At 36.8% G+C, this 12,333-nt stretch overlaps 2 protein-coding genes across 2 annotated transcripts in view; both read right to left on the reverse strand.

The window, feature by feature from the left end:
- The window catches only part of GRHPR (glyoxylate and hydroxypyruvate reductase), a 272,841-nt gene that overhangs the window by 184,766 nt on the left and 75,742 nt on the right, over positions 1-12,333 (reverse strand). The gene's annotated exons all lie outside the window — the stretch shown is intronic.
- The window catches only part of ZCCHC7 (zinc finger CCHC-type containing 7), a 140,066-nt gene that overhangs the window by 119,534 nt on the left and 8,199 nt on the right, over positions 1-12,333 (reverse strand). The window contains exon 2 of the mRNA XM_063129088.1: positions 9,991-10,703. Coding sequence (XP_062985158.1) covers positions 9,991-10,687 — 697 coding nt within the window. The 5' untranslated portion in view covers positions 10,688-10,703. The remainder of the gene's footprint in view (positions 1-9,990; positions 10,704-12,333) is intronic.

A 12,333-nucleotide genomic window follows, 5' to 3' on the forward strand; every position in this document is an offset into this window, starting at 1 on the left:
AAGTACTTGGAATAGCTGAGTAAACTCAAACATATTTAGGTTAAAGCCCAAACTCCATGGTCATGTGGCTTTGAGAATAAAAAGTGTTTGTATTGCATAACCTTATCTATTCTTAATGGTTTGATTTGTTTTAAGTGGTTTAAATGATAACTTGGCAGGACCAAACAAAGACTAAAGGGCAAGGAAAGGCTTGCAACTGACATACACAAGCTTGTAAGAGCGAAATTGTCAAGTATTCTTCTATGACTTCATAACTTTGTTAACAGAAACTGGTGGATGGGAAAAGTTGATTTATTCCAAACAACTAAACAAGTGGCCAGATCCCACTATATTTATCTGAAATAAAGCGTGCTTAAAGATTTTTGTTATATATAAGATGCCTGTGTGGAAAAGAAATCCTAGTGCTAATTAAGTCCTGTTTATTATGATAGAATTTATTGCCAAATGTGTTTAGATTTGAGGTGCAAGAATGCTTCTTATTCGGGTTGATATTTGACAACCAAGGCTAAGCAAGTAAGGTTTATTTTTAGTTGTCTCTATTCCATAAATTTTCACAGCAGCGGTTACCCACCAGTATCTAAATACATACACATTCATTTTTTTCTATCCTAGAATGATAGGAATATTGTCATAAATGTATTATGGTGAAGCAGCCACAACAGAAGTGCATTCAGACTTTTCAAAGGTAAAGCTGATAATGCACTAGTATGCCAACCAAGGTTTTAACTACTTTCTACCATTTTATATCTCACTGGATACACTAATAATTCATTTTAAGCATGTTCTTCAAGAGATTGGTATTCCACCTTTTAATATATTCTCTTCATTTGGAATAATGCTCTGGATTGTTTTTATATTTTTCATTGTTTTTATATTTTTATATTTTATAATTATATTTTCCTTTTGCCACCATTTGCCTGGTATGCCAATAAATGAAACATAAAACTATAACACCCTGAATTTCTAAAAATTTAACTATCTGATCTCATATTGTCTCTTGCCAACTGCTAAAGTAAGTCTGCTGCACTGCTACTAATATTGTGTTTTCCAAAGGAATAGTTGGGCACATCTGCAGTCCTTTTAATCCTTATAAAATTTCATGTAAAAACAGACGAAATCTATTCTCCCACCCATCCTCATATCTCAAATGACAACGTAAAGCTTCTTCGTAACCTATAACGAATTTAAATAGATGGGGATAAGGAAGAAAGATCAAACTGATGAGAAAAGTGGGGGGAAATTCCCCTCTTAACAATCGACGAAAAAAGAAAAAAGTGAAAAAGTCACCCAGAATATATGACCATGTAAGCATGGGCACTCTTGCAGAAAACCTAGTCTGTAACCCAAAGCCATGGGAAATTTAAATTAGTTAAAGCCAAGGTCCACAATAGGCAGAGAAATCGGCACAGATAAAAGGGACTGCTAAGGCTGCAGGTATACTTAGTCTAGATCACCAGAGATTTCCACATGAACTTTATTAGTTTTATTAATTTTTTTAAAATAATCAAGAGATTCAAGTGTATCCACATTACACCGTAAAGAAGATTAACTTTTTTCCTTTAATCAAATATCCATATGCATGTGCTGTTCCTAGCAAAGGGTAGGTGGATTCCCATTGCTTATTACAGCTCCAGGGTGCATACTGTTAATAATAATGCATGCACAAAAAGCTCTTCCTACGTTTAAATACTGTTAACGTTCCTATAAACAAAAGCACAAATTAGGGAACTTAAAAATAAAGCACCAGCTTTAAACTTCGTTCCTTCTTCTCCATGAAAAGCGGAACATAATACATAATTTCAAACTTACTAATTCAATGACACTGCTGTGCATGGACCGAACTCTGAAGTTAAATTTGTGTGGAATTACAAACTTGATTTACCCCTCCAAAAATTCTTACTTAATTTACTTACCCCCCTTAAATGTATGTCAGCATTGGCAAATCAAGATTTCATTATGGAGCTATGTGTTGTGAAATAAGAACACTCAATTTTAAAGATTTGTTAAATCCCAAAATAAAAGATAATCCTCAAAAACAAGAGACATCTGGTAGGCTGTGTATCCTACAATACAAATAATTATCATTAGAAAACTTGACAAGAACAAAGAAGAACTTTTAAATAGTAGGTTGTTTACATTGTACACAGTTTCACTGTATACATATTGAGGTACTAATGTATCGCAAGTATGCATATTAAAATGGTTGCATACTTAAATCTTGATCTGTATGCTTTTCTACGTAAGTAGAAAATCATTTTCTTCAAGACTGGCCCTTAAACTGTGATCCTGCAAAGTACAGGTTTTCTTCAAGATGTACGGACAAGTGTACAATTATCTCACAGGGCACACTCTGACCTAAAGTTCTCCCTTAAATTAAAAATGTCTGCCTATTTTAAAAATGTTTAAACAGATTTTAGGTTTCTGACAATAAGATTTCTTTTTACTTTGCATGTTGAAAATACTGTTCTGGAAAGGATCAAAAGGTTTTTCGGCAGATATCAACAGTAAATGAAGAAATAAACTGGAAGTATAGAAGTTTCACACAGCATTAGCAAAAATGATTAGCTACTTATTCTAATAATGTAGATTTACTTAAAGTAACTTGATAGGTAATGTATCATATATACCTGGTAGAATTGTATTCTAGGAATAATGCTTTAGCTAGCCATTCCTATAATCATTTGTTTTCTTTGAATGGTTTGTTGTCAGAAAATGGGCTGATGTAAATTTTTAACAGGGCTTTCTGTACAAACACAAAAATGTAACCTAAATTCTATTCAAGCAAATACTTTTTATTGCTCAGATAGGAACCTTTAAAGGCTACCTTTCCAATTAAAGGCATATTTTCAGAAACTCTCAAAATATAGAAAAAGTAGTATTTAAATGTTTCTCCTACAGCATCAACAACCTCCAATGTAGTCAAACACACACAAACCATTATTAAGGAAATACACTACATTTTTCAGAGATCAAATGAAGACTGTCACAGGCAAAATAATAAAATCAAGGAGGGAAATAGATAATTTTCCTCTGAAAAGCTGTTTCCCCACTATGTTAAAAGTTCAGTTTTCTGTCTTTTTTTTTTATTGGTAGGAAGGGTTTGTTTAAAGGATAGCAGCTCAACGGAAGACTGTAAATTTTACAAACACTAATCTCAAAATATTAGATCTTATGAAACTGCCTTTTATGTGTTGCCTCCAAAATTTGCATATTTATGTAATTAATACTGTTAAATATCATCTAAAGTCCTGATGTTTAACACTAATTAGGTTAATCTTCACAGAATCTATTTTTTTTTATTTGCTATTTCTCCGTAAAATCTCCACAAACTGTGGCTCCATAAATAGTGGTATGAGCAGATGCCAGTGCCACTAAATAAAAAGCAAATTGGTTCAAAACGCAGCATATATTTATTTAAAGTAAATTACATGAAAATACTCCTTCTCTATTTTCTAAACTAGTAGCCAGCATGAAAATGTCTAATGCACAACTGCTTACGTAACTAGTCATTACCCACACGTATTCTTTATTTTTCATTTCCCATATTCAAAAAACAATCGTATACATTGAAAATCCAAATAAATAACCTCACAAGTTCATTATGATTTCTCTATCAAAAGAAAAGTTTTAATACAGCAATGATAAAAAAAATCTCAAAGAAAAGGTTTTAGTAAAGTAAAACATTATTCTGCAAACATTTTTGCTCATCTGTTTATCACTTCTGAAACAATACTGACACTGCATAGGAATAAAAACAAGCAGTTTTCCAACCTAGCAGGTGGATGTCAGAAATACTGGGCCAAAAACTGCAGGGATACCCAGAAGTAGTTGTGCCATGGGGGCTGTGCCATGGGAAGGATATGTAAACTTGACAAATATCTAAACATAGCACCAATTTCCAAAACTATTATTAAAATGCCAGCCAACGCTGCTATGAAGTTTCCAAAGCTTCTAATGAGGTTTTCAATCTGCTGAGCAACTGCTCCAAAATACATTGCAATTCAATGCTGTTTACAAAACACAGTGACATCCAGAGTGTATTACTTTTAAATGCCTAGTATTATCAATGATACATTAATACATATGCATGCCTTTTTGAAAGTCATCCATTATATTAAATAAAAGCTGTGTTCAGAAGAATATTTTGATTCCTGGCAGATAGGGGTTCTGGAAACATTTTAGGAGTTCATCCATACATGCTGTCAAGAAATGATAACATTACAGGAATCATACTATTACTTGTAAAGTAAAACAGGAGAAGTTGTAGTGGCATTCTGCCTCATGGTAGACAGCCCCAAGTGCTAAAGTGAAAAGCACAGAGATTAGCACTGCAGCCACGTGTGAGAAAAGTGTCAAAAGATGACACTTATAAAAACAATGGTGCGAACGTACACCGCTGGACAGGATTACCCATCCCATTTTTATTTACCAGAGATCTGTAACTTCCGCTTACAATATATTTACAGAACAATATGTTATTGGCTGCGCTTTCACTTCAGTGTTTCATTAACCAAAGCTGGTTGTTTGGTCCAAACCCAAGAAATAGTGGACTGGCTGGGAGACAGTTAACATCTTTTCCGTTCCCCAGCCATTGGAAACAGTGAGATCAAGTGAGCTGCCTGGAGGACCCGTCAAGTTAGCCCCACCCCATGAATGGCATTGAACCTGTACCTTTGCAATGATCATGGAATCAGTAGCTATCTCAGAGGCTTACCCTTTGGGTCATCCTTTGGTTTAGAAATGATCATTGCCAAGTATCCTCAACCAAGTCACAAAACCATATTAATTCCCTTGATACTCTAAGGACTTAAGAGCAATGAAGTGATTGGGCCAACAATCAGAGCAAAGATAATTAAAAACTCATTGTGAGCATGACTGAACACAGGTGAGTGTCCATCTTTGGGCTTATTCTATGGTAACAACAGCAACAAAGAAAGCTTACTTCTTTATTACTATTGCATCTGCACAGTGTTGGTCAGTGGCTCTGTTTCAACTCACATAGATCAGGCGCTGGAGCTCTTAGTGGACAAATACACAATGAATTTTGCAGGGAAAAAAATCACTCATATTCACACCGAGTTAGAAGCCAGCTTAACAAGCCCTTGCAGCAAATGCGAACCGCTAATTAGTTGCCTACTAGCGTATAGTGGCGTTGAACCATCCTGGATAGTGTTGCACTTGCCTTGAAGGACCAGATCATTGGATGTGTTGCTGGTAACAGTTGTGGACAAGAGTACATTTTACAAGCTCCAGCTAATGCATCAGCTGCAGCCCTATCTAGAGCAGTGAGACCTGGCCTCAGTTACCCTTGCAGTTGGTTACTTCAAAACTGGACTACTGCAACATGTTGTACATGAAGCCACCTTTGAAGATGGTCCAGAAACTGGGCCCATTTCGAAGTATAGGTCTTACCCTTTAAACCAGAAATAACTTGCAACATGTGTGCATCGCAATGGACTCCCACCCTTCATCACTTGCTACACATGTGCTAGTCCCTTTGGCCAAGGCATGTTGTGGTTTGAAAAGGGGCTGGCATTCTAGCTGAAAAAATTATTTCTCACCTTGTGCACGTTTAGTTCCACCACAACTCACAAATTACCATAGGTTTTGGCACTGATACCACATGTTTTATTAGGCAAGTTTTTAAGACATGTCCTTGGTGCCCCCCTCCTGCCTCCCCACAAATATTGCACCATGGATGTAAGAGCACAAAGGGGTGTGGAGACTCTGGTGTTTATCAACACTGGAGGTGTAAGAGAAAATTTCCCCACATTTAGAGCATTTCTATATTTTATGTTTCATCTAGTGGTTACGAAAACTGGCAGCCTAAAAGGCTGGGGGCAAGGAAGTAGGGCACAAGTCGTGGTCAGAAGTTTGTGGTGGGCAGGAGTGGACCGTGGCAGGTGGGCATGAAGTGTACACAACTTCTCAGCTCTTTCCCGTGTCTGGCTACCAGTACGCCAAAATTGGCAGAAGGACACATCCGCTGTGGCTCATCCTGGAATACCAGGCACCAGCTACCAATCACAATTCAGAAGGTCAGAAAAGCTACCAAGTCTGAGAGCCTTGTCGGTGACTAGTATGTTTTCCAGTATCATCAAATTATCTTACTGATTAAAACCTTCCTGGTTGCTCTTCCCATCGCCTCTTCATGCAAAGCAACAGCAGTCTATTAATTCTTAGCCGGAAACAGAATGTATTCATCTTTTAAATATGTTGGTAGTCGCTTGTGTATAAATAGGTGGATGTCATTACAGACTAGCCAGGACCCATCTGCTTGCTTGCACCAGGTGACATAGTAACAAGATGTGGCTGTTCGCCCAAAATGAAATGCTACTGCCAATGTGGTAAACAATGTGCTTTCAATGCACAGCTTGATGCTGTTAAAAGTTGCTTATGGGAACATATTTTCTCTGGTCTTGAGGACTGAAGCAACACAGCAATACAACTAAATATGGGCATCAACTAGCAGCAATTTAGAGAGGACATCCTCCTCACCATATTGCATGCATCTATCTCCAAATGATGCCTCCTGGTACAAGTGGCTGAATGCAATTGTAGAAACTGTGGGAAAATGTCTCAATATAGCCATTTTCTTTCTATATATACCAACCAACTTTTTAAAGCCAAGAACAAGCCACGGGAAACCTAATGCTCGAAGATGTAAAACCTTAGTTTAAAAGTAATAAATTTGGAGAAAAAAGTTCTCAAATTATCACTGGAATAAATTTATCAAACCAGAAGTAATAAGCATTAAACAGAAACATTCATAGGTAATATGCAGGGGTGATTTGATTTAAATTAAATTTATTTAAATCATGATCTAAATCTTGATTTAAATCATGATTTAAATCTCTACTTGGAAGGTCTCGATTTTAATGATTTAAATCACAGTTTAAACCACTAGTGAGAAAGTTTCTATGCAACTGAGATGAATGTTGAAGGAATGACAGTTACTAAAACTACAAATACTTGCAGAATGTTAGATGTTTGGGGGAGAAAGCCTACAGCAACCTACCTACTTTGCCAACATTGAAAGAAAACATAATTTCATTTAAGAACCTGTCACTACAAGGGTAAAGCAGCAGTTTCTGCAGCTGAAACTCTCCCCACGGCCTGAGTTCGATCCCAGCGGAAGCTGGTTTCACGCAGCTGGCTCGGGTCAACTCAGCTTTCCATCCTCCCGAGGTCGGTAAAATGAGTACCCAGTTAGATGGGGAAAAAGGTAATAATGGCCGGGGAAGGCAACGGCAAACCACCCCGCTATAAGGCCTGCCAAGAAAACGTCAGCGAAAGCTGGTGTCCCTCCAAGAGTCAGTAATGACTCAGTGCTTGCACAAGAGGTTCCTTTCCTTTCCCTAAAAACATGTTAACACTTCAGTTCAGGGGTCATTAAGAAAGTAGATCACAAACCAGGAGGGATGGAGGAGTTGGCAAAGTTGTGGTTAGGTAAGGAGGGATAACAGTTGACAACTGATGTATAATTAGGTAACCCAGTGCCAACGGGTACATGTACTTGCTTTCCTTTGATACCTCTTCATGTCATAGAGTCACACATTACAGGCTTTTAAAATGTGCGTTCAGGGTGTCAAATGAATGACACACTTTAGGAAGGAAGCCTGTACTAGTGATAAATTGTGATAAAAGAAGGCTTTAAAAAACTTCTGAACAGCATTAACATACTCTAGAAACTCACTGGCAAGGGACTTTTATGTTCAGCTAAAAATTCAGGCAAACACAACACATACACACTATTTACAGATAAACAGACTGTATATGGGTAGGAGAAAGCGTGAGAGACAGAGAAAGATAAGACTTTGAAACTGCCCAATTAACTAATATAGTAGTTGTTCATTAGCTTTCTATTTAACTTTACGGAACACATTTTTAGAAATGAAAAATGTTCAGTTCTGCAACACAGAACACCAAATACTTTTTTCTTGTTTACACAAGAAAATCTAACCCAAAGTCTTCATTAACATTTTACTTTTAGAAGTATTCAGAAAATCTGAAAAACATACAGGACAGCACATGAACCCAATCTCAGAGGATCTTTGATATTATGATTAATGAGCCCAGTAAACTTGTTAGACAACCTATTGTTAGACACCTACTCCAAGGAAAAATGTATCTGTCAGTGGCCGATCCATTTGTGTAAGTGGATAAAATATAGTACTAAACTAAATTCTAGCTACTGTTATTTAACAAATTATAAGATGTTAATGATTTCAAAGCCACACAGATCTTTACGCCTTAAGGCTGAACTTAGCTTTCTTGCATTACAAGTTCACAAAAGCTCCATTACTAAATACAACTAAGTAACACATTTTAATACATTTGTAATGTAGGTAAAATAATGATTGTGCTGTCATAATTCCCAAGGACTCATAATTCCCAAGGACTCACAATCCAGAAAATCAGTGGCAAAAGAGATAAGGAAAGAGGAGGCCTCTCTAAATAAATGAATGTTTGGAAATTGCATGATAGTAAATACAAGTGTTAAGAAACAGGAATTCCTTTCTGACAATCAATGCTTCAGTGTACAGGAAGAAGTCATAAAATTCTCACTGAAGAAAGATTTGGTTCTACTCCCGATTAGGTCAAAGCTTTCTTTATAACATGGATAGGAATGATCTTAATATTCTTAATTTATTAAACATGTTTATAGTAACATTCATCATAAAAGCCAATCACTTAAAAGTGCTCCACTCATACAATGGGGGTGTCACCAGTTTTTGGCAACACGCCCTTCTAGCTGTACCCCTATACCACACGCCATTGTGTTTCAGAGTATGCCCCAACTCAAAGAATAAGTTTTCAGGTGGAGAGGGTACAGAGAAAACACGGGAAAGTTCTCCTTATAGAACAGAAGTTAGGATACAACCCAATAATTATGCAACAATGCACTTGTTAAACACGCATCATATAGAGCATGTAATGTTCCACTTGATACACTATTTGTAAACATGGATAATAAATTCACATGTATTTATTAAAGTGCAATGTTTTCAGGCAACAAATGCCATTTTATGAAAATCTTACAGACACTTATGTCAGGGAGCCAGGATGAAATGCATTTTCTTGCCATGTGAACATACATGCTCAACCTCACATGTGAAAAGGCCTTTGTACACCTCAAGTTGATATATATTATAACTGTGCCATGGCTCAACTACCTTTAATAGGGTTGCTATTTCCTTCTCCTACTACATTCACTGACCCATGTTCAGACATAATGATAAACAATGGCTTACTATTACAGGAACAAACCTAGCAAGGCTTAAGTTTGGGCACTGCCCTCCTTACCTCTCCTCTTCCAGCATGGTCACAAGGTAATCGGAAACCGTTGCTTCAATTCCTTTAAACCCAAACTATGATTACTATGGTTTATTGGAACAAACCAGATTCATGAACCAAGGTTTGAAGTTGCCTTGTTTCAGTAAACCGTACTTAAAATTCACCAGTTTGTCTGACATAATGCTAAACTGTGGTTAGTCAAAACTGGAAGTGAAAGTTCTCAATCTCCTCCTCATGGGCCAAACCAGAGAAGGGGAGGGGAAGCTCGAGAGACCCAAGAACCACCTAGGCTTGTTCCCCTAACAAGTTTGTCATTATGGCAAAACAAAGTTATTGTTTTCTTGACTTAACAATTCCGAGTCTCTCTTACTGTCCTGTTTTATTGCAGACCCATACTGGTTGCAACTGAATTACATACCTTCCTGAAGTAAAAGGAATACAATGAGCCTCGTACGCTTAGGATCACTATGTGAATTTTCCTCTATTATTCAACAACACATAATGATGTTGTTGTTTTTTATAAGGGTACTACGTAAACTTCAATTACTGTACAACGGTTCTACTTCTCATTTTGATTTTTTTTAAAAAAACTTCTTAGCCTTATTTCCTCCCCTTCCATTCCATTACAACAGACAAATCTTCTTCAGTGTTCAGAGTTCTATTTGAAGTTACCATCCACAAAAATATACTAACCTTCACTGGCTGAAGTTCCACAACCCTCAAGGTTTAAGAGGATATTATCATCTTTGTCATCTCTGGCACCTCCCAACAGCATCCAGTTCTCCACGTTATCACTTTCAGAGGCTACACTTGCCACATCTTCTGCATCTTCATCACTAGAGCTATCCTCTATTACTAAGATCTTGTGGATCATGCGAACACCATCACGGTGAAAAGAAATTGACTTTTCAGTAGCTCTTTTCTCTTTTCTTGAAGTTTCTGTAGCCCGTGTTTTCGAATTCAGGTTAATCTGTGAAGACGCTCTAGTAGATTTCGATAAGTTGGGCTCAGCAAGGTTGCACATTCGCCCTAGAGTTGGAGACTGCGGTATCGTTAGCTTCTGGAGTTTGCTTTGGTAAATACTATCTTCATCAGGGGTATCAGATAAGGTGATGACATCTGGACTATCTGAAATGTGAATAATATCACTATCTGAAATTATAGTAGAATTATTTCTCTGGTCCTGTTTACTCACTGAGCTCGGATTCTTCACAGATCCCATTTCTTCAGTTTCTTCTTGTCCATTGACATCCTCAAGGTCTTGTGCATAATGGACTTGACTGTAAAGATGAAATTCTACCTCACTATCAATACTTGTTTCACTGGAAGAATCTTCGCAATATAGATCATCTTCAAATGCTTCTATATTATCGTATCCACCAAACATCATGGAAAGTACTTTGTATCTAAAAAAAACAGAACAATAATGAATGTTGCTAACTAAAGGCTTCAAGTAAAAATCCCCAATTCCCTTCAGCCCTCTCGTTACCCAGAAGGCAAGCAAGGGCAGCACTGGAAGGAGAAGAAGCCACATTATCCACCCATCCGCCATGGCTCCTACACAGAGCCGTTACCAGTGCAGACTGGAACCCAACTACATAGAAATAGAGACAACACCATAGCAATATATCTCCTGTTGAATAAAAATGGTATTTGAATGTTACACCTTTTTGAAGCTTTTATAGATCAAGACAAATACAGGAGTTCAACTACCGGTATATTTTTATGAATATGAATCCAAGGTCTATAGCCAGGAATCAACTCCTCTCCCCAATGCATAAGCAGAAACGGGCTTTGCAGAAACACAGAACACTATTTCCATCAGTGGTATCCTCTTGTGCCTTATGGGGTGCCACTTCTGAAGGACCCACAACCTTAGGGGGCAACTAAAAAAGAGAGCTTGAGTTTACTTAAAACTACTTTTTGTGAACCACCCAGAGAGCTTTGGCTATCGGGCAGTATAAAATGTAATAAATAAAATAAAATAAAATAAATAAACTACTTTTCATAACTGACATAGGAACAGGATTCTGTAATTATTTATATTTTCCTACTCTTTTCAGGTAGTCTTAATCACCCCCCCTTCTCACCTATAATACATGCTTTCATTAAAAAAAAAACCCAAACAAACAGGAACAGAGTATGCCAGCAGAAGAAGCCAGTGAGAGAACTAATCACCACTAAACTCTTTGGTCTTTTATACAGATAAGAAACCAGACTAAACATCCAGTAAGTAAATAATGTGAAAGCTTGAATCAGTTTCAATTCGGACACTTTCTACTTATTCATAAATAGATAATACAAATTAGCTTTTCTCTTCAGATTCTTTCAAATATTCTTCTTTCATGTGTTGTAGAAAACAAAATATTATGAGACATTAAATACACCAAATTATTGGGCACCAACTCTTGACTGGAACACCATAGCATCAAAGCTACAATTAACACGGCACCTGGTCACCACTGGCAACTAGAAATATCGCTCAGGAGACCAGTTGGTGACTCAGAGAACCTTATTTGTAGCACATTCTACAGCATGAGAATAAAGGAAAAAAATATCTATGGACAAGTTCAGTTCAGTCCTGCCTGAAATTCAATGATGTAAGGTGGAACTTTTCCTACTACTGTATTTATCCACAGAAAACTTTTAGAAACTCAATGTTTCATAACATTAATAACATAAAGAATGAAAACTACACATGATAAATTGAGCAACTTGCATAGCACGAATGATACTCAAATATAAAAATCAATGTTGTAACTTTTTTTTAGCTGACCATCCCTCAGAAGTAGATATTTATTATTTATTTAAAACATTTATATCTCGCCCTATAAATATGCAATTAAAAACAAATTAAACCATGATCCAAGTTAAAACAATATATAATTGAAAAGCAGTTAAAACAATGTGCCAGTGAATTTAACCATCAAAGGCTTTATTAAAAAGCCATGTTTTTACTTGGCGTCGAAATGCAGTCAACGTTGGCACCAATCGGGCCTCCAAGGGGAGCATTCCACAGTCAGGGTGCCACAACAG

Source organism: Elgaria multicarinata, chromosome 6, assembly GCF_023053635.1.
Source record: "Elgaria multicarinata webbii isolate HBS135686 ecotype San Diego chromosome 6, rElgMul1.1.pri, whole genome shotgun sequence".
NCBI lineage: Eukaryota > Metazoa > Chordata > Lepidosauria > Squamata > Anguidae > Elgaria > Elgaria multicarinata.